Genomic DNA, 23,604 nt, shown 5'->3' on the forward strand with positions numbered 1-23,604 from the left:
ATACTACAGCTCTTTAAGGACAACAGATGTTGTTTACCGGGGTGTGGGGAAATACTAGCCGTGAAAACTTGGCATTGCAGTGAAACCTTAGATAACCTGATCATTCATAACCATGAGGATAATATACAATCATTTTGAGAACCATAATACAGGAGTGATTTGTACTTTTTACAAATTGATTTACAATAATTAATTTAAATGAGTTATAAATTAAATTTGATGTACTTATTTAATAAGCTTTATCTGTATTAAGATTGTACCATGATTTAGTACTCTGCATAATTACTTTGTTTTCTTTTGCTCAATATAGAGTTCTTCTTTTGTTGTTAACTAGATACAATTTGATTTGATTTACTTAAACTGCTGCTGGTATCAATTTATTTATTTATATATGAAATCCTAAAACAATGCAGATGCAGTAACGGATTATTTTCTCTTTAAATGGTTGCTTTAAGAAACTAAATGGTCAAGTTGCAATTACAATTACAGATGTGTAGTAATGCTCAACTTTTGTTGAACAATTATTATTACAGGTTAATTGAAATCAATTGCAAATTATATAGTTACAATTAGAATTTACTTCAGATCTGTTGTCATATTATTTTAAAGTCAGATACACTAACTTGGGTAGTTATTTTCAGCATAAAATCTGTTCAGCATGTTTGTGATGATAGTAAAAGGAAAAAAATGTTGCTAAATCTGTACTGGACTTGGAGTCCAGGAGTTGGTCTTTAGATAGAGGTATTTGTGATGGTATCACAACATTACAGCAAAACAAAGACCACAACAACATTACCACGCATCTTTTTACAAGCACACACCATAACAGCTAATGCCATCTATTCGTACTATTCGTACAGCACTGAAAAAACAGCATATGCCATATACAACCCAGTGCTAACACCATACAAATTAAAGTATAGTATGAACAGTGACGCTAAGTGGAACTTAACAAGAAAAGCTACAGAGGTTGAGCCCAAATGCTGTAACCCAGTCATTTCGTATATATATATATATATATATATATATATATATATATATATATATATATATATATATATATATACAAAACTTGCCACAAAACCTTCCATGATTAGATTTTACACAGTTGAACAGGTACAACAATTAGTATTTCTGCCGAATAATTATTTATTTTTTAAATTAAGGATTTTCAGAGTAATCTATAGTAATCTGAATATATTACTGATTTGGAGAGATATTCCTATCAGGAATTACAAACCTAAGTAAAGTTAACAACTTGAACATTTCAGGTTGCCTAGCACCAGACTGGGTTAGAATGAACAATAATTAGCATAAATTGTACTACCAAAATGGTTTCAAATATGTGTGTCCACTGTAGAGATTACTAATAGAAGCTTACATTGTAAGCATTTCAGAACTAACAAGTCTGGCATGTCTTTTTTTTTTTTTTTAGCTATATGCACAAGTGTAATTCAATTAGTAGTTCAAATGTGTCTATTATGGAAACAGTTTACTATTGAGCAAGAAAAAATTGATTATAGGACCATTGAGACTATGCCACCTGATGACATAGTTCCCTGAACTGAACAGTTTCATGTAAAAGTTTATTAACAGTGTGTGTGAACCAAAAACAAAATACTGACCAAAACAGAAAGCAAAACTTACCTCTTAGTTAAGTCTAACTAAAACACATGAAACACAGGAAAAAAAAAAAATGAAATGAAAAAAACGTTACTTAAGTCACTTTAAAAACAAAACAAAACCATAAACAAGGCACTTGGATATAGGGTTGACATCTGTGGTTGTGTGTACAATACAAAGGATTCTCTTTTTATATAAGGCAGTTTTTGTGCTGAATGATACCCATCTGTACAATGTTCTACAAACTGTAGACAAGAGTACATGGAATTAAGTAACTAAAATATGTATGCACCTTTTATTACGAATCTCACAAAAAAAATCCAAACAAAAAAAATAGACAAGAAAACACAATTAATTAATAATAATGTTTGTTAAGTTGTTTTCTTCCATCACTCGGTGTTCTGTTAGCTCAATCTGGCAGGCCTAATGGATTCTACGGCATGCTGCATTGATTGCAAATTTACCACAAGCTAATGTAAGGCAGACTGTCCCTGCCTGTACATATAAAAATGAACTATTCACTTTTCTTCAAAAAATTCTCACATCTCAATTCAAGAAAGCAAGGAGCTTCCTCACCCCTAATTATCATCACTAAATTGAGACTTTTGAAAGCCAAGCTAATATTAAGTCTCTTGTATTATTATAGCAATTGGACTGTCAAATTGCACTGTGTTTTACTTTGTCTAACAGTACTCTCGCTACCCGCTGTTAGGTGTTATTTAGGCATTAATTATGCTTTCTATTTTAAGGAATATATAAAGCGAATATAGCAATGAAAATGTACTTTTTGTTTTCTTTGGAGAACACCTGCATTTTAATTATTGCACTGTTTGTGTCTGAGGGGTGGATATCTTAACTACATGAAATTGCTTTCATAATTCATACTTTGATAGGCATGAATAAACATGTAGCATTTGTCCTGACTATTTCATTGAATTAGGGTAATAGCCGAAATAGCCATGTCCATGAAAGGGTATACGTGGTCTGCAACAATGTTTAGGTAGGTGGTACGTGTCAAAGTAACATCCACATGAATGGCAGGACCCAAGGTTTCCCAGCAGAACATTGCCCAAAGCATCACACGGCCTCCGCCGGCTTGCCTTCTTCCCATAGTGCATCCTGGTGCCATGTGTTCTCCAGGTAAGCGACGCACACACACCCGGCCATCCACGTGATGTAAAAGAAAAAGATTCATCAGACCAGGCCACCTTCTTCCATTGCTCCGTGGTCCAGTTCTGATGCTCATTGTAGGCGCTTTCGGCAGTGGACAAGGGTCAGCATGGGCACCCTGACTGGTCTGCGGCTACGCAGCCCCATACACAACAAACTGTGATGCACTGTGTGTTCTGACACCTTTCTATCAGAAACAGCATTCACTTTTTCAGCAATTTGAGCTACAGTAGCTCGTCTGTTGGATCGGACCACACGGGCCAGCCTTCACTCCCCACATGCATCAATGAGCCTTGGCCGCCAATGACCCTGTCACTGGTTCACTGCTTTTCCTTCCTTGGACCACTTTTGATAGGTACTGACCACTGCAGACCAGGAACACCCCACCAGAGCTGCAGTTTTGGAGATGCTCTGACCCAGTCGTCTAGCCATCACAATTTGGCCCTTGTCAAAGTCGCTCAGATCCTTACGCTTGCCCATTTTTCCTGCTTCTAACACATCAACTTTGAGGACAAAATGTTAACTTACTGCCTATTATATCCCACCCACTGTGACAGGTGCCATGATAACAAGATTATCAGTGTTATTCACGTCACCTTTCAGTGGTCATAATGTTATGGCTGATCGGTGTATGTTAACACAGCTAGGCTATATAAAAATCAGCTAACCAGGATGATAAGCTTGTGATGATTGTAGAGTGGTATTTATAGTCAATCGTGTAATTGTGTGGTTACCAGCTGGGTGTAAACCTTGGTTGCTGTAGTTGGAGGATAGAACGTAAGGGTGGGGTCAGGGGTCTATGAAACAAAAACCCGAAGATGCTGGAGTCCACGTATCAGTGATGTAATCCAGCTCATAGTCTACATGTACCTGCACTGTGAATTATACACAAGGATGAGAAAAGTACACAAATATTATTTCATTCACCTAATTGAATAGGGAACATTGAAACAAATAATTTATTATGATGATAACACAAAACAATACATAATAACATCTTGCCTGACAGGTATTTTCTGTTAAACTGTTATTTCACACACACACACACACACACACACACACACACATATATATATATATATATATATATCTCACAGTATCTGTATCTTTAATCTTTTGTAATGTTACCTGATTTGAACTCTACATGAACGTCAGACTCTGATGACAGGCTGTCTGGCACTGCCTGTGCTGTAGTCATGGGAGGCTGGGTATAATACATCCTCCAAGGCAAAAACTTTTTGTCTATGAAGTATTAGAAGAGGATTAATAATAATAAAAAAAAAAATTACCCAAAAAAGCTCAAATTGTTATAAAAACCTTAATGGGATTTCAGTATCTCTTGTACATCTGTATATGACTTTATAAAGGCAAACATCCTTTAGTTGGGCCTGTTGAGGTAAAGGCTTAAGCCCACTGCAGGCAGCCAAATACGACCGTGAAACAGCCGCGTGACTGTGGTCAGTGCCACAAGGAAATACAATATAATTTAAGCTAAGAAGCTTACTTGGACTTGGTCAGTGAGGTCATTTCATGGCTCTTCTGAGGAAAATCAGCTATTAATCAAAACATTAGTGGGAGACGGACAACCATTGTCTAAGTGTCAGTTAACATTGTAACCCTTTGCTGACTAGCTCCACATTATGAAAATTATTCAGTCAAGAGTACATGGTATAGAATTAACAGGCCTAGACAGCATAAATATGCAGGGAAAATATCAATAGTACCTGTAATAGATATAAGTACATAGATTTGTATGTTAATTATCCAGTTAATTATTTTTCCTTCTGGTTTTATGTGCCCTGTCCCCCAGAGTTCTGTCAGTCCATATTTGCATGATATGATTGCAATATCCATGAAAGAATCGCACACATTGAACATATTATTATTATTATTATTATTATTATTATTATTATTTATTTCTTAGCAGATGCCCTTATCCAGGGCGACTTACAAAATATAATAGCTAAACAAACAATTCAAACACTATAATAAATAACACTACTATTTAGATGACATACACTTTTTTCCTGGGCTCAGAGATTCACTATACTTGAGTATAATCACCAAATAACAGGGTAAACAAACAAAAGAAACATAACAAAAGGATAGCAATAACAAATCAGAATAGGTCCGCATTTTTGCGTTTTGACCGCAATGGAAACATGGTTAAGCCACCTTTGACCAAGAACTCGTGACTGTAATGAAAAACAGATCTGCTAAGCCAGACTTTTGGTAGATATACACACAATGTAATGTCATGTTTTTTTTCTCATTTATTTTAGTTGATTTAACTTTGATGCAGTATAAGTCAAGACCCCACGCAATGCTTCTCGTTACGTGAGCAAGAACTGAGAGTCGAGTCTCATACTGGGTTCACTGGTTCAATTGATCTGTGATCGCTGGGTCCAATGACCACACCATAAAAACACACAACCATACAACCTGATGACCTGGTCAAACACACCATAGATTGACATATCATTGGCATTTCCCTCTTGACTATTTCTTCTTGGTAGTGAGTCCAAACCGAACCGGCACCCTGGTTAGAACCATTAGCCCAGTAAACACAATGGAAGGAAACGGGCAAAATGGGGAAATGATCAAACTTTTACAAAGACATCCAGAATATCAGTCCGTGTCTCCTCTCCCAAACCCACAGGCTTCTGTAGCATCTCGTTCCCAAGGCTACAGCGCTCTTGCCGGCAATCTCAGTTTTCTGTGTGAATGGGTACATCCTGCAATTTGCCGGCAATCAAAGCCAGAGTGAATGGGGTGCAACAGGAAAAAAGCAGGTAGACATTGCCTGCATTTTGCTGGTATTTCAGTGTGAATGGGCTTAAGACTTTTCCTCTTCACAAGACTTTGTTTCCAAACGATGACCCCTTCTTCTATTCATACAGTTCAGGAACTTTTCAGTATAATAGCACTTTAAAACTCACAATTCCATCTTCCTTGTCTTTTAAATGAAGTTGCTTACTCCTTACATTATTGCAGAATTGTTGAGTTCATTAAAACATTGGTTTTCTTTACATCCATTTAACACCATGCTTTTTTGCTCTTTAGATGTCTCTCTAGGTGTGTCTGCTACACCATTACCATTTAAGGCAGTAATATCAAACTTAAAAAAAAAATAATAATATGTTGTTTTGAGCAATCGATCAATGCAGATCTCCACACCCAGACTTTGGTAGATATAGATATACACACAATGTAATGCCATGCTTTCTTACTAATTTATTTTAGTTAATTTAACTTTGCTCATTTAACTATCTTTGTCCCCTGGAACAAGATGCATTCGTAGAGTGACAGACCCCTTAGTGGACCGTCACACCCCCTCTACTTTGAAGAAAGCCAGAACATGATGTGCCTTTAATGGGAAGGCTGGGCACCATTACCACAATTTGAGAATCGCTATCCTCTGCAAATATGTCCAAAACCTTCTGTCATTCAAGGGCATCAAGTTCAGCTGCAATAGGAAAACCGGGTTTAATCTAAGAAACATGTGCGGTCCATAGATCTTCACCAGTCTCTTCCAAAATTATGTGATAGTGAACAGGTCCTATTTATTGAACAACAGGAGATATGTCTTGGCCCTCCAGTAAAACAACCATGAGGCTGTGAAGAGGTCTACTCAGATTTAACCGGAGAGAAATCTGTGAATTCATGAAAAGCAGAAAATAAGGCAATATGAAAATCGGCAAAATAGATAATCTGAAAGAAGATATTCATAGGTTCTCCACTGTGTAAAGATCTCCTTGATCAAAATGCAAGAGATAATATCAGCAGATGCTTTACGGAGAGGAAACAGTTCAGCCCACTTTGAGTAGCAGTTCAGCCCACAAAGACAAGCAAGTAAACATTTTTCTGGGAACTTTGTGGAAATGGTCCCATAAGGACTGCTCCTAACATTTCCTCATGGAGTTCATTATGTCAGCACACATTTTTGGCCAAGAGGCCACTGCTTGGATATGTTTGTAAGTCTTAAATCAGTCTAAATGTCCACTCATTGATCTAACGTGAATAGTCAACAAGATCTGTCGGTGTAAACGCTTTGCAAAAAGTTGAAGATTTCCTGTACACTTTATCTTCAATGATAGTAAAGAAAGATGAAGCAGAAGTATTATCCATAATGTCCCCTTTTTCTAGAATTTCATGATATAGTTTCTGGACATCAGGCTCATTTTGTTGAGCTTGCCAAATAACTTCATCAGTGATGGGAAATTCCATGGAAGGCTGAATATGAGCTTGTACCAGAACACACATACTGGAGTTAGGATGTTCTATTAATTCAACTTAAGTTCTAGACAATGCATCAGGGTTCACATTTACGTTTCCCTTTCCGATACTCTATATTCAAATTGAACTCTTGCAATCATAAAGCCCTAGACTTGATGTTTGAAAGACAGGAATCTGTGCCGTCCCTGTACAATGTGATGTCTTTCTTCACAATATTATTCTATGGGCATAATATTGTATACAAAAACAATTATCTGCTCCATTACAATCAAATTATACTGGAGATATCAGTATTATTACTGAGGTAATTTGTTTTACTGGTAACTGAACAGGAATCCTGTATCATATCTGGACTTTTTATATCAGGGCAACATTTTCAGTAATACAAAACATGTTAATCAATGTATTTCTTTATTTTGTTTTGTAATATATTTAAGTAAAGAGTTTCAGCACAGACTTTACTAGATCTTTGTTTTAGATCAACATGAACTGTAAGTATATTTTTATTTTCATGCTGTGCATTAGCCATACATTATTAATCTTTTAGCAAATTTCAGAATTGTCTAATTTTAATGTTATGCCATTGCATCCATCTACATTTATATGTATTCTGTCATGGTAATAAAATCCTGTTTCCTATTAGTAAGCATTTTAATATCCATCTCAATCTCTTCTGTTCTATATATTATTTACAATTTTTCTTGCTCAGCTAAGAGAATGATTCTTTCACGGATGTTCCTTGCAGACAGCACTGAATAATCGTCACCCAGAGGCACAATGCAAAGCCAGACTGCAATCCATTTGATTTTACGCTTCAGCAAAATACAACATGACAGTGTATTTCTGCCATGGGAGACATTTGTTTGTCTTTGTATGCTACATCTACCCTGCTAGAGTGAAAGTTAGGAAAGGTATACAAAACGGCTACCCAGACAGTGCACTCAAATTTCTGGATGCTATTGCATAGGATATGATGTTTTAAATCCCTTGTGCCAATTACGGATTGAGCACTGACCGGAAACTTGCTTGGTGTTCTTGAGACTGTGATGGGGAATAGGGCAGATTAGTCACTGAGGTTTTCAAGTGGGCACCTTCCCTCATAGATATTTAATTGATGAGCCCATGACATCTCCAGGAGGCTCAACAGTGAATTCTGGTGTCCCAGAACCACCCCCCTCTACATTTGCCTCCCCGCTCACTTTTGGGCCCAGCTGGATCTTTCCTCTTTAACCAGGGCCACTGGCTGCTCCTTTCAGCGGCTTCTGACATTGTTTTATTGATTGGTGTAAGCCTTGGCCATGGATTCCAAGCTCCTTCAGCAAGTTGGTGGTAGATGTTGCCACGAGTCCACAAAATATATACTTTTTTGTGTGTGTGTCTTTGATTACATAGACCAGCTCCTTTTGATGATTGCTTTCTAAGGCCATTAAAAACACAGAATTTTAATTTAAAACATTTTTGACAAATTGAATCCAATACTGGTTTGAAAGCATTTGATGAGCCTTTATCCAGTTAATTGTCCATTACTGCTTCAGTAGCTGCCATTTACCCCACTGTCAGAGTGGGATTAGAAGGAAACCCAGAAGTAATTTAAAATGCAATTGTGATTTTGTGAAGGCTTCTTAATTGTGACTTCAGCAATAGAAAACAGCTACTACAGCCGTAAATCTGAGAATATCCTATTAAGTTCACTAAGGGAATTTTAGTATTGCATGAAGGCTGACTACTGTAGAATTCAATTACAAAATAAATAGTTAAATGTTTAGGACTGAAACTAAATTAAATCTGAGTTACTCATTTCTGAAAAGAAATAGCATACTGGTCTGTTCCACTTAATTTTCTGGATTTCTTTTTGTATTTAGAGCTTGTTTTATTTATTTATTTATTTTGTCTTTTGCTTATCCTGGGTGTCATAAGCTATGATATTAGCTAAGTGATTGACAATCCCCACTTCACATTTAAAAAGTCTTTTTTAGGGAGATCTTGATAAGTGCTAAGCACTGTGAGAAATGAACACTGACCTGGCAACTATAGTAACATTTGTGCAAACTATACCCAACACCTGTTTTCAATCCTAAGGGAACCAGTATGTTCCTTTGTCCAAGAGCTAGCTATCCTGTTTGTAGTACATAAATCTTAAACTTTGTGATATCCTTGAATATAATCCTTTTTTGAGAAAATACTAAATAAAAAAAAAGGTCCTAATATTTCACTTCATTAAAGATGATCTATTTGACTGTATTTACTCTACTTGGAGGGACCTAATTAGCCTAATCAAAGTTCTTGACTGACCTCTACTTCAAATACTTTATCATTTTAACTTGTTAGTAAAATTCCTCTAGTAATTTACATTCTGACAACTCAAATCTACTTTCAGAGAGGTTAGTGTGGCAGTGTGGGCAATGCAGTACAGTGGTTAGCTTATTGTGTACATGGCCCTATTGGAAACATTTTAAAAAACACTTATTTGTGAGATGGGAAAATATCACCATGAACAACAATGAAAACATATACATTTTATATACTATATACATATATATGTTTGCTTCACTTGACTGTTTTCTGCTATAGTGATAGTAAAACTCCTATATCAGTATTTGAAGTAAACTACAGTAGAATTATTTGAAATGTATCTGCATATTTAACTGTTTTTGCTTATGTTTATGCCCTTTATTGTAACTGGGTTGTCTTTGATTCCTACCAGATTCCTGACATATAGGATAGAATAATTGATGGTGCACAAATGGTGTAAGAGTTGTATTGTCTCATCAGTATATCAGCTTGACAATGAGATAACATGGACTTGTACTAAAATAATTACTTTGTAGTTATAACTGGGAAACATTTTCAATGTAAGAGAGAACAGACTAGAACACAAAAAATGTCTAAATACTAAGTATGTCTGACTCATCTTGCCATGATGTGTGCAGCTTTTCAAAATATAGAATCTTCCCTTATTTTATCTTGCTACCTCTGCTTCTGCCAATTTTCATTTTGAAAACCAAGCACCCTGTTATTGTTTTCATCTTTCATTCAATTTTCTGATTGTTGCTGCAGGCCAGTTCAATGTTAAATTATTTTGTTCAGCTCTGTGGGAGTATTGCCTGAAGTTATTGGTTTAATTGAAATGGGTTCTGCCTGTGACAACAGCTTAACTTGGTGTCACTCATTTAACTGTATTTTAAGGACTCCTATTCCCAATGTGATTACTAGTGTATGGGTTTAGGAATAACCTCTTAATGGCTGTGTACATGCAATGTTACTGTGATACATCACTGTGATACATTTCCACAATAACAAATTTTCTTGACCAGTAGGCTGACACTGAATATGAAAGGAAACAAACATTGCTTCAAGTGGTTATTACAGCAATTGCAGCAGATCCTTTTCTATAACTTGTCATCAAGTATTTCCTAAAGTGTTCATGATAAACCTACATAGCATATATTCCTCAGTAATCTGTATTGTGACTACATTCTGATTAAGGAACTTGCTGTTTCTAATTCTTGTGTACATAAAAATAATAGCAGAATGTGGCTACATTTATTTTTATTTTTGATGTATGTTCTGCAGTCCTGGGAATATGACATCACATTGATGGCATTATGGCTTCAAAGTAACACAGAGCATGTGCAAAGGTTCTGAAAAAGAAAATCAACTGCACAGTGCCCATATCATATTATTTTATATCGTATTTAATCAAAGTGTTATCATGCATGTCATCTGTTGTGTTTCAGCATAATACATATAGTTAATATAATAATATTAATTATTTATCAATTTTAATATTAATATAGGCAACCCAAGATATAGGATAAAACTTTTTCATTAACTTTCTACTGCAACTCTCAACTCATCAGCTTCATTGGTATATAAACTGAATTCTGCATAATCTTATAGTTATACAGCTTCAGCATTACCTACAAAGCCATTTCCAAAGATGTGGTCACCCTCACTTGCCATGTGCCTTGGTTACCTACATTTTATACAAAATCCACTGAACACAAATATAAATGCAACATGTAAAGTGTTGGTCCCATGTTTCATGAGATGAAATAAAAGATCCCAGAAATGTTCTGTATGAACAAAAAGCTTATTTCTCTCAAATTGTGTGCACACATTTGTTTACATCCCTGTTAGTGAGCATTTCATCTTTGCCAAGATATTCCATCCACCTGACAGGTGTGGCATATCAAGAAGCTGATTAAACAGCATGATCATTACACAGGTGCGCCTTGTGCTGGGGCAATAAAAGGCCACTCTAAAGTGTGCAGTTTTGTCACACAACACAATGCCACAGATGTCTCAACTTTTGAGGGAGTGTGCCATTGGCATGCTGACTGCAGGAATTTCCACAGGAGCTGTTGCCAGAGAATTGAATGTTAATTTATGTCCCATAAGCCGCCTTCAACGTTGTTTTAGAGAATTTGGCAGTTGCGATTATATTGTTGTCCAGTATAAGATAGGTATGTAACAATTTTGAGAATTGTATGAGCCTATGGTATATGCAAAAATAAAAGTTTTTTCATTAAATACCACGATAACAAAGATAACTTAAGCCTTTGCAATAAATACAAATTGTAATTTTATAATTACATTTTACATTGTATTATGCAGCAATTAAATGCTGGAATTGCATTTCATTTGTAAAGCCTTGTTATGAAGTATCAGTGTGAAAATCATGCTGTATGCTATCTGTACTCACAGGTGACTTATTCTTATTGTTGAGAATATCAAGCATTATTAATTTATTGAGTTTCAAAGGCAACATTTGAAGTATGCTAGGAATGTGAGTTGGCGACATGCTTCTCAATGCAAAGGCGTTCCAGTCCGTGATTACTGCAGCACAGATGTCAACAATTGCACACATGTGCCAATGCCTATCAGCTGTGCATGAAGTGCGGTATTAAGCGTCAGCATTCAGTTTGCTGCTTAATAGTAGATGTTGAAATTGTGCAAATCGCAAAAATGATTCCTGCTTTTCTTATAAGTGATTTTGCAATGACAGAAAACTAAATATAAATATGCTTAGCCCTATACTTGGAAATAGTATGCCAGATAGTATACTTACGAATACAAATGTTTTTAAAATTCAAATACTATTTAGTGACAGTAAAATTGTGATGGGTGCATTACATACACCTTATTTCATTTTACAATTATGTTTACTAAAATATATTTGTAATTGCTTATTGTTATTGTTATCCAGTTTACAGAATAGATACAAAACAGATGTGGGGGGGAAAAGAGTGCACAATTAACTAATAATAATATTTTTGTGTTTTAGAATTCTGATGCAATAATGTTTATAGCTGATTTTGTAGCTAATAAAGGACAGTAACTGTGGGTAAAATGCATGCTTCTTTTCAGTGTAGTTATGATTGCACAGTTATAATAATGTGAAAAAATGATACTGTAACTGTATACTAGTTTTCCTTTAAGCCTAACTCAAATACTAGATGCACAGCCACAACAAAGAGAAGCTGATGTGAAAAGAAACATCTGATGAAATTAGTCATAATGGCTTTTAAATTATTTTATTGTCTGTTATATGCGAATGGCCTGTATACCTTGAGCAGTTTAAGAATGCTAGCTGCAGTCTTGCTGCCATGGCAACCCAAAACCTTCTAAGCATCTTGCTAAATTATCCTGCAGAGAGCCTTTGCTTCATTTGTATTCAGTGCGTCTCCTACTGCAGGAAGTGGCGGCCCAAAACTGGCTATTAAGTGTTCCTTAATAAATGGTAATTTATTCTTTTTTCTTCTTCTCAGACAGCAGTAACTCCCACTATTTTTGGTGTTTTCAATTCAGATATAGATTGTAACTACTCTAAATGCATTATATGTAAACAATTAAAGGTATCCATGAAGGCTTACAAAGAAAAAAAGGAAAAAAACATTTGGGATATATATGTGTCAGCTTTCCATTTTTATTAATAAATATATAAAGTACAGTACAGCACAATGACTGTCATTAATCCTCCTTCCCTTAAGGTCAGCTTTTAATTTACATATAACTCTCAGAAGATGAGCGATCAACATGTGTAATGCCTCAGATATTATGAAAGAGGGATATTTGTAACTCCTAGACAATCGGAAGGCTTCTCATTAGATCAATGTATTAATCTGACTGCTGTGCATCTTTTATACAGTAGTTTTCTTAATATGTCTCTACTAAAACCAATATATGGTTATTAAAATAAATATTATTGATCTGTTTTATGTGTAAGGTTGTTGAAGGACATTTCAAATGCCTGCTAGTAAACCGGACTGAAATAGCTGACACTGAGGTTTTCCTTTTATTTATGCATTGCCTAATGCAAATGGCATTCCATCTGGCATTGAAAATAATCCTATTCCTTTAAGAGCCAAATCAAGTTTATTTCCATAAGTGTGAAGTCAGCACATACATACTGTATCTGCAGCACTTTTCTCTCTATTTCTTATGATGGGACAATTGAACCATGATTAAGTGGTATTGATAAAATTAATTGTACTGTTAAACACCTAATGTTATAAACTGCTTGGTGTGGAATTAAATCAATCAATACATTGTCTGTTTGTTCTGCTTTAATGCTCAACAGATCCTGAGTGGTCTTATGAGGCACAGGCCCTGTGAGCTATGGCAAATTTGACAATGCAGCTGCCTTGTCTTTTACAATTCAATTTTTTTTTATTCCCCCTTCTCTTGAGAAATTACTTTTTCCTCTAAGTCAGTGAAGCAATATTCTCTTCTTTGAGATCCACAATGTTTTCAGGTTTTCTTTCAACTTGAGCTCTTTATCACCAAATTTAACTAATTTGTAAGGCCCTATGAAATCTGCATTGCAGAGAACATGGACGGAATTGCCGAATTTGGAGGGGATGGGGGGTGGGCGAATTAGGCACCTAAACACATTACAACAAAGTCATTTAAACATGCACAATATATATATATATATATATATATATATATATATATATATATCACACACACACACACACACACACGCATATATATAATAATACATTGAAGCAGCACAGTGTTTGCATAACAAAGCTATGAAAAACACATCTTGAGAATGCATGAAAAAACTATTTTTGAGACCTTTCAGCCTCCATACATGAAATGTTAATAAAAAGTGCTGCTTCTCATGCCACTTCACACTTACTACTGTAGGTACCGCTGAAAACAACAAACAATACAAGTTACAATTGTATAGCTTCTGATATGTCAATGTGACCTTCACTCGCATGTCGACAATTAAGTCATACTCTCAACAGCAGTTAAGATTTGTCGGCTGTTTAGCTAGGTATTTGCAGTCTGTGCAGTTGCGCAGAGTATTTTAGGTCAGTGGAATGTCAGTCCTGACAACGGTCTAAGGAACGATGATGCTGCAATTCCAATGCTATGAAAATGTCAGAAACTCTGACTTGGTGTTTTAAATGGGGCATTTTAAATAATGTAGGTTCTGTTGGGAAATTAAATCCATCTGCCGATACATTAAACATTATGTTTAATGCCAAATTTGCACATGCAATGCATTAATAGAGTTAATAGCAGTCATCAATTTATCAGAAACCGATCTGAAAGTGAATATAATAAATTGCTGACAGAGGAAAACACAAAACTGCTCACAATTATGTACCATAATGGGGATATCTCCCAGAGGTGGACCAACTAAGAATTGTGAACAGTAACCATTCTGAGCAGATTTGACTTTAATGACTACTGCAGAATGCATAGTCTAGTTGCTGCATTTGTTTTCCAAAGTTCTCAGAGAAATATTACTCAATTAGAATAAATCTTTATATTAACATTTATCTCAATATTTACGTTGTTCATCATGAAGTAGTCATTAAAACATTAAATCTGTTTTGAAATATTATAGTTACATAAAAACAGTCTCGTCTGTAAGTCTTAATGTAATATCATTGGCAGTTAAAATCTGTTGATTACTTTACATTTTGTAGCTTAATTGTAACCTTTTTAAAAGTAAAAACTCCCATCTCCAAAATGTTTTTAAACTAATAGTTAACTGTTCATATTACTTAACAATCTATCTATAACATAGTTGGCTAAGTGTGACATAGAATAGATGGACATGAAAAACTCACTCCACAGAATATGTTTCTACTTTGCAGTGGATTTGAATTTGCAGTGGAGCATATATTCTGTGATTTGTTCTTATACTCTATTTTTGTATTATTGGTGCCAATTATTTTATGTGTGATTATTTTTGTTTGTCTACTTTATCTCTGTCCAGGATTCCTAATGTGCCTGAAACATATATGCCTTTTTATTATATATGATTGGGAGGTAACACTTTACAGTAAGTCTCCCAGTTACAGTGTATTTACATTGTAGTTACTCATAAGAACATTGTAACTATGCATTATTACAATGTAGTTAATGTGTACAAAATGATTAACAGTATATGTAAGTACACACTTGTAACTACATTTGTAACTAAGTTTTTTTCTTAAATACACATGTGATCACATATAAAACTGGTCCCAATTTTCAAGCCTCAAGATCTCCGCCCATTGAGGCATTTGGTAAGGATACCCACCAGGAGGCTACCTTTGGAGACAGTTGTATATATGTAATCACATTTACATTTAAGAAAAAAATGTAGTTACAAACAGTTACAATTGTGTGCTTACATATACCGTTAATCATTGTTACACATTAAGTACATTGTAATAACTGTTCGTATGAGTAATTACACAGGAAGCAGTTGTATGATGTTCTCCTTGGGAAATATTTTTTTTTCTTATATTTCTTTCTTTTTTGGTCCACTTGTGAAACAACAGGCAGTTACCAGCAATAATTCCATCTGCCTGCAGAACAGGATGAAATGCGAATGCCGTGACATTGGCCATTTCATTGTTAGAAGAAAGTGTAAGTACTGCTAGTGGTTCCATCTGGTCTGCAAATTGTCCAGATCTCATGGTGCTTCTGTATGATAAGTGGGGAGGTAAACCGTGATCTCTTCAGCCAGTTTGTCTAGCGGGATTCTCATCCTGACATTGGTGAAATTTGCCTGAGAATTATCCTTTGGACATATTATCTTTAAAAGAGATGAACATATATCACTGGACTAAACAAGACAATCTATTGTCAGTATGTAATTACCCAGATCTGCTGCCCCAGCAGATACATTTCACTGTTTGGGCTAAAGTGTCTGAAAAGGGATTGTCAAAAGTACAGTGATTGCGCATCTCCTAGGCAACTGAATTGACGCACAGTGTAGTCTTTACCAGCATGATTTACTTAGGTGTGCGTCAGCTTATTCGCTGTGGGTGGATTTCTGCAGTTTGTTAATTTGGATGTCCAGATTTCATGTTAAGGAGACTTAGTTTTCATTGCTTTATCTGTTGGTCATGGGAACAGTAGCACATATGATAAGTTAAAGCCTGTAACTGATTTATAGAAACAAATCTGTGATTCTATTGTTTTCACATTTGAGTAGCTTGCAAAAGAAACATTTCACTTTAGTATAATCATCAGAGTTAATTTCATAGTGCTTTAGGATATATGTGTTTATGTTTAGAATTAGAAAACAGTAGCTTATATATATATATATATATATATATATATATATATATATATATATATATATATATATATAATCATGTGTGTTATGTAAAGTGTATGCAAATATCTACAGCTCTACGACAATACAACAAATCAAATATCAGAACATTTTGGCTTGAGGTTAATGCACAGTTGTAAATGCAGTGGAGCAAAAACTACAACTGAATAACATGTAGGAGGAGTTATTTGAACCATTTTGCAGGAAATATGGGACCCAACATTTTACAAAACAGTTCTGCATTGAACCGTATGTAATACCAACTGGTGACTGATTGATGAAGATTTTGACTGCTTCTTATTCTAAAACATAAAAATATAATGAAATGTCTGTGAAACTATTAGATTTCATACCAGGAATATCCATTAGACAACATATGTCTAACAAGTGATTATAATTAACCAGGTGAAATTTTCGGGGCTAGGTTAATAGGTTCCCTTTTGCAAATTTCAGCAGATTCATTTTTGTGTCAGGAAAATACTATCAAGTTTGGGGTTCATTTAATTTGCATATAGATCACAGTTAACAGATTTGTGCAATATTTCATTTGTCTCACTAGAGAAGACATCTCTGCTGTGTAACTTAAATGAATATTCAATTTTCTGTTGAAGACTGGTCAATAATTCCATAGTATTTGTAGTATGTTCTTCAGTGCAAGTTATTTTAATTTATGTTCAGTCTCCTGATGATTTTAACCATCTCTCTAAAGAATCGTGTTAATGTGTTTTTGCTCACCTAAACTATATACTTCATATTAGTTGTTTTATGCAAATATAAGTTAACCACATGGATTCATTTTAAATTGTATTATTATTTTTCAGTATCTCTTAAAAGTGCACAATGGAGATACACCACTATTTCTCAGATGAGTCCTACTGGGGTTATGTATGGCTTCTGCAGAACTAACAAATTGTATTTCTTTCTCATTCAACACTATTTTATGCTTATATGTTTAAGCCTTTTTTGGTGCACCATGTTTGATCAGAAATTTAAAAATGTAACATACTCATTCTGTTATTTTGTTTTTGTCAGATAACATGTCTGCAGGACTTCTTTGGAGATGATGACGTGTTTATTGCCTGTGGACCAGAGAAGTACCGCTATGCTCAGGATGACTTTGTTTTGGATCACAGTGGTAAGACTTCTGCAGCCTTTGTGACTGGTAGGTTTATTCAATTTTAACATACATGAAATTGGAAAATTCAAATTTAATCTTGTTTTTTATATATATACATTACATTATTTGTCATTTAGCAGACGCTCTTATCCAGGGCAACTTACATTTGTACCCATTTATAAAGCCGGGCATTTTACTGGAGCAATCTAAGTGAAGTACCTTGCTCAAGAGTACAACAGCACTGCCCCACCTGGGACTTGAACCCACAACCTTTCCAGTTATGAGTCCAGAGCCCTAACTACTACTCTACAGTGCTGCATATATATATACATATACATATACGTATACGTATATATATATATACGTATATACACTCACCTAAAGGATTATAAGGAACACCATACTAATACTGTGTTTGACCCCCTTTCGCCTTCAGAACTGCCTTAATTCTACGTGGCATTGATTCAACAAGGTGCTGAAAGCATTCTTTAGAAATCTTGGCCCATATTGATAGGATAGCATCTTGCAGTTGATGGAGATTTGTGGGATGCACATCCAGGGCACGAAGCTCCCGTTCCACCACATCCCAAAGATGCTCTATTGGGTTGAGATCTGGTGACTGTGGGGGCCAGTTTAGTACAGTGAACTCATTGTCATGTTCAAGAAACCAATTAGAAATGATTCGACCTTTGTGACATGGTGCATTATCCTGCTGGAAGTAGCCATCAGAGGATGGGTACATGGTGGTCATAAAGGGATGGACATGGTCAGAAACAATGCTCCGGTAGGTCGTGGCATTTAAACGATGCCCAATTGGCACTAAGGGGCCTAAAGTGTGCCAAGAAAACATCCCCCACACCATTACACCACCACCACCAGCCTGCACAGTGGTAACAAGGCATGATGGATCCATGTTCTCATTCTGTTTACGCCAAATTCTGACTCTACCATCTGAATATCTCAACAGAAATAGAGACTCATCAGACCAGGCAACATTTTTCCAGTCTTCAACTGTCCAATTTTGGTGAGCTTGTGCAAATTGTAGCCTCTTTTTCCTATTTGTAGTGGAGATGAGTGGTACCCGGTGGGGTCTTCTGCTGTTGTAGCCCATCCGCCTCAAGGTTGTACGTGTTGTGGCTTCACAGATGCTTTGCTGCATACCTCGGTTGTAACGAGTGGTTATTTCAGTCAAAGTTGCTCTTCTATCAGCTTGAATCAGTCGGCCCATTCTCCTCTGACCTCTAGCATCAACAAGGCATGTTCGCCCACAGGACTGCCGCATACTGGATGTTTTTCCCTTTTCACACCATTCTTTGTAAACCCTAGAAATGGTTGTGCGTGAAAATCCCAGTAACTGAGCAGATTGTGAAATACTCAGACCGGCCCGTCTGGCACCAACAACCATGCCACGCTCAAAATTGCTTAAATCACCTTTCTTTCCCATTCAGACATTCAGTTTGGAGTTCAGGAGATTGTCTTGACCAGGACCACACCCCTAAATGCATTGAAGCAACTGCCATGTGATTGGTTGGTTAGATAATTGCATTAATGAGAAATTGAACAGGTGTTCCTAATAATCCTTTAGGTGAGTGTATATATACATATATACATACATATACGTATATACATATATATACATATACGTATATATATATATATATATATATATATATATATATATATATATATATATATATATATGTATATATATACATATATATGTATATGTATGTGTGTGTATGTGTGTGTATATATATATATATATATATATATATGTTGGTACAGAGCCATTTAGGACTGAACAAAGGAACACTGTGGGTAGAACCTGCTAAAGGAAGCACTGTTATACCTAGATCAAGTGGGGAAACAAGTTTTAAAACAATTTAGGTAAATAGAACTATTACTGTACAAAGTTGTATAAGAGTGTATAGGAGTCTCCTTTATTGAAGATTCAGGGAGTGTTTGTCAGAGCAGACTACTTTGTTCGGAAGCTTCAGTTTGGAGAGTAAGCATTAAAACATGAATTGCTTTGATGACCTTTTCAGCCATTTATACATTCTCCTGCAGTGCAGAATAAGAACTTCGGCGTAGTTTCAGAATACCCTGCTAACTGCTTTTTTTTACACCTCACATGTATTCAGAATTTCTACTTAGAAGTAAAATGTGATAACACTGTACCTATGGTTAAAATGCCTGCTTGTGTGTGAGGATGTTTGGGATATTTGGATTTGAGTAAGTCCATTTTATTTTGCTTTATATCATTTAAATAGAGTTTAATGTAATATTTATTTTCACCTAGGAGGTTTTTATCATTTTGAATGACAGAGTGAGTTATTGGGTGATATTTCTTTCTCTGGATGAAAAGCAGCTAGAGATTAAACATAATCACAAAACCTTCTGGTGTTAAAGAATATTAGTTTTAGAAAAACTAAAATTCTCAGGATCTCCAATGACCCTAGTGACATAAGTATAATATTGAGATACTAATATGCAAACATTTAAATGAGCTTGAATTAAATAGTATTGTGTACAGAATGTTTCAACTGGAAATCTTTGAAAATATTTGTAAAGGCAAAATAATGGCTTCTGCCATCTTTCCTTTCTTTATTGTCATGTTTTGTGTAAGACAGCAATTAAAACAAGCATTCCAGATATAAATCTGTCAGAGTGAAGCAAAACTGAATTTTCATTAACCTGCTTGAGGTGTGTTGTAGTATTAAAAAGGTCAAGATGCTGTCATGAATTAAAAGGACATTTATAATCTGGAAAGTTAAAGATTTGTCGATTAATTTTGTTTAGTTTGCTTCTTGAAAAATGTTGAATACAGGATTCATTTTACAGGTGTCAGTAGGGTTCCAATGATTTATGTCCCAAGTACTAGTATAGTACATTTGGATAAATTCCTCTAATAGCCATTATTTTTTACTATTGTGGCACCTGCTGGGCAGTACAGTGTAGTTCAGAGCTATGCCTGTTCTGTATAATAAAAGCTTCTGGTTCATTTGTGTGAAAAAAGGTGGATAACAATGTCTTGCAGGTCACTGTTGTTGCTTTCAATCCCCTTGGTTAATACAAGAATACGATTACAATTAGTTGCTTTTCTAGAAAGTGAATTCACATTTCCACTAATTACGCAGGGTGAATTCTGTGTTTAAAATAATGTATTTATTGTAATACATCAGAATTGTTTCCTTGTTTACTATAGACACTATTTTGACATTTTGGGGCTTGAGGTCCTAATTACAGGTCAAATTTACCAACAGCAAATGCAAAACATAGAAGCCCTGTTATTATTTTTTGTAATACTAGATGGAAATGGATATTGTGAATTACACTAAAGTTTCTTTAGCTCACTGGTACCTGACATCAAAATAATTACAACATATTTTCATATCAATGTTAGTTCTGATGTTTAAGGAACTTGTATTAATATTTTAGTTTGCTCTTTCAAACCATTCATTGTCACTGCAATTATACTGAAATTAGATTATTTGTTATTAAGTAGTAACTTTATATTTTTTTCTGGTTGTACTGCTTTAAAGGAGACTAGTTACTAAAATGTCTAACAATGTGGTTTTACAGTATATCATTATATTAATTCATTAGCTAAGTATCCATTTTTAATTATTCACAGTGTACATGGAGTTTGTCTGGATTTGCTGATTTATTTATTTTTTCCACACACAAAACACAGCGCACTCCCACACACACACATCTTATTGGGTCAAGGAAGTACATACAACTAAATACATGCTTCACTGGTAAGCCTGCAGATTCTGTTCACAGTTCTTTTTACTGTATCATATTTCTGTGATTTAATTATATTTGATAGTCCCCATGTATTGCCATGCACCCCAACACTACCATTTACCTCATAACCTCATCCATTGTTTTTCTTTCTGTACATACAGTTGTCCATTCCTTCTCCATTCCACTTTTTCCCTACTCTTTAGCCCTGCATAGACCTTAGACTGAACAGCAACAATACATTTAGATATAGTGAAAGCACTCTCTTGAAACAAATTGAAAAGAGAGAGCTGCAATGTATGGATATGAGTTGGTGCAGGGAGTTGTGACTCTGCCTGAGTGAAATTCCATTGTTTCTGCAGAGTGTCGGGTGATCAAGTCTCCATACTCACACTCTGCCACTCCTGGACGGCAGTCGGGATCCAAGAGCCCTGGACCCTCGCGACGTAGCAAGTCCCCTGGCTCAGGTAGAGGAACAGGCCCTGAGAAAAACAGTCAGAAAAGCCATTGGAATGTTCAGCAGATCTAGTACCTCTACTCATCTTAAAACCTGTTTTAAAAGAATCCTTTCAATAGAACAGGCATTGGCCTCCAATAAATGCAAATACAATTAATAGCAAGACCTTCCCTATTGATGGTCTGTTTGGAGTCACTGTTTTGCTGAGTGATATGTTACATTACATTAGGTAAATATGCATTTATGTGCAATGGGTGATTTAAATCCATATTCCTTGAATACCTAATATACTATAATATGCATTCTTCCCATCCTTTACCTGGTTTTCTCTTCATTATCATCTGTGTTTTTTGTCCTGAAGTCCTTGCCTATGTGTGATTTGTGCTGTGTGACCTTAAAATTAAGCTAATTTGCTTAGGGGAACTAAATATTTTTCTGCACTTCCTTGGTATTGATATGCAAGTATCTACCACACATGACAGAAGCATGAGATCATGGTTCAATTTCCGAATGATAGTGTTCTGAAGGGGAGAAGGGAGCTACATCCTCTATATCAGTGGTTTTCAAACTTTTTTTTCCGGTGACCCACATTTTTAGAATGGCAAACCTTCACGACCCAAGTAACAATGACTACACAAAAAAGCATTGACAAAAGTTTATATGCCCCAATTTCTCATTAAGGAGAATATTGTTATCATATCACCAGAGCGTTCATTCTTTCTTCATTAAGTAGGGTTGCTACCTGGCCACACAATTCTGGGACAATTTTAAACAGAACAGCATGTTAAAATTGCTGCTAAATTGAAATACATTCACGTATTAATTATTCCTACACATTTGCTAAAAATAATCCTATTGCTGAATTACTGTGTGCAACAAATAAGTCATTGAGATCAGTTCAACATCCTGCCTCAGAGCAATGTTACTGATTGGGAGAGTATATGCACGTTATGTCGATTTAATCTTAACCAGGGGTCTCCAACCTTTTTAACAAGAGAGCTACAAAAAGCTTTTGATAAGGTTCCACACCAAAGACTGATCCTCAGATTGGAAGCTGTAGGCATTCAGGGTAATGTAAGTAGATGGATTATGAACTGGTTGATGTATAGGAAACAGAGGGTGTCGATTAGAGGAGTCGCTTCTAACTGGAGTGAGGTTGTTAGTGGAGTTCCACAGGGATCAGTACTAGGGCCTTTGCTTTTTCTAATCTATATTAATGATCTGGACTCTGGGATAGTTAGCAAACTTGTCAAATTTGCAGATGATACTAAAATAGGTGGCTCAGCAGATACAATCTTGGCAGCACAGGCTATTCAGATGGACTAGCTGTAGGCCGACACCTGGCAGATGAAATTCAATGTGGACAAGTGCAAGGTAATACATGCAGGTAACAAAAATATCCACTATAATTACACTATGGGAGGTACAGATGTAGATTAAGTAACGCATGAGAAAGACCTAGGAGTCTATGTGGACTCCTCACTTTCTCCATCCAAACAATGTGGGGAAGCAATAAAAAAGGCAAACAATGGTATATTGTCAAAAGTGTAGAATTTAAAACAAGGGCAGTAATGTTCAGACTGTACAATGCACTAGTTAGAGCTCATCTGGATACTGTGTACAGTTCTGGGCTCCACACTTCAAGAAAGATATCGCTGCTCTAGAGACAGTTCAGAG

The 23,604-nt window shown here is 35.6% G+C and overlaps 1 protein-coding gene across 4 annotated transcripts in view; it reads left to right on the forward strand.

Moving 5' to 3' along the window:
* dclk2a (doublecortin-like kinase 2a) overlaps positions 1 to 23,604 on the forward strand; it is a 100,227-nt gene that overhangs the window by 44,263 nt on the left and 32,360 nt on the right. For 3 of the 4 annotated variants that reach the window (XR_010821186.1, XM_066718453.1, XM_066718454.1), the window contains exons 3-4: positions 17,639 to 17,768; positions 21,833 to 21,937. Coding sequence is in view for 3 of the 4 variants with exons in the window: in XM_066718453.1 (XP_066574550.1) it covers positions 17,639 to 17,768; positions 21,833 to 21,937 (235 nt within the window). In the remaining variant the exon portion in view is untranslated. The remainder of the gene's footprint in view (positions 1 to 17,638; positions 17,769 to 21,832; positions 21,938 to 23,604) is intronic. The other variant, XM_066718455.1, reaches the window with a different exon arrangement.

The sequence above is a fragment of the Amia ocellicauda genome, chromosome 12 (assembly GCF_036373705.1).
Source record: "Amia ocellicauda isolate fAmiCal2 chromosome 12, fAmiCal2.hap1, whole genome shotgun sequence".
In the NCBI taxonomy this organism is placed as follows: Eukaryota; Metazoa; Chordata; class Actinopteri; order Amiiformes; family Amiidae; genus Amia; species Amia ocellicauda.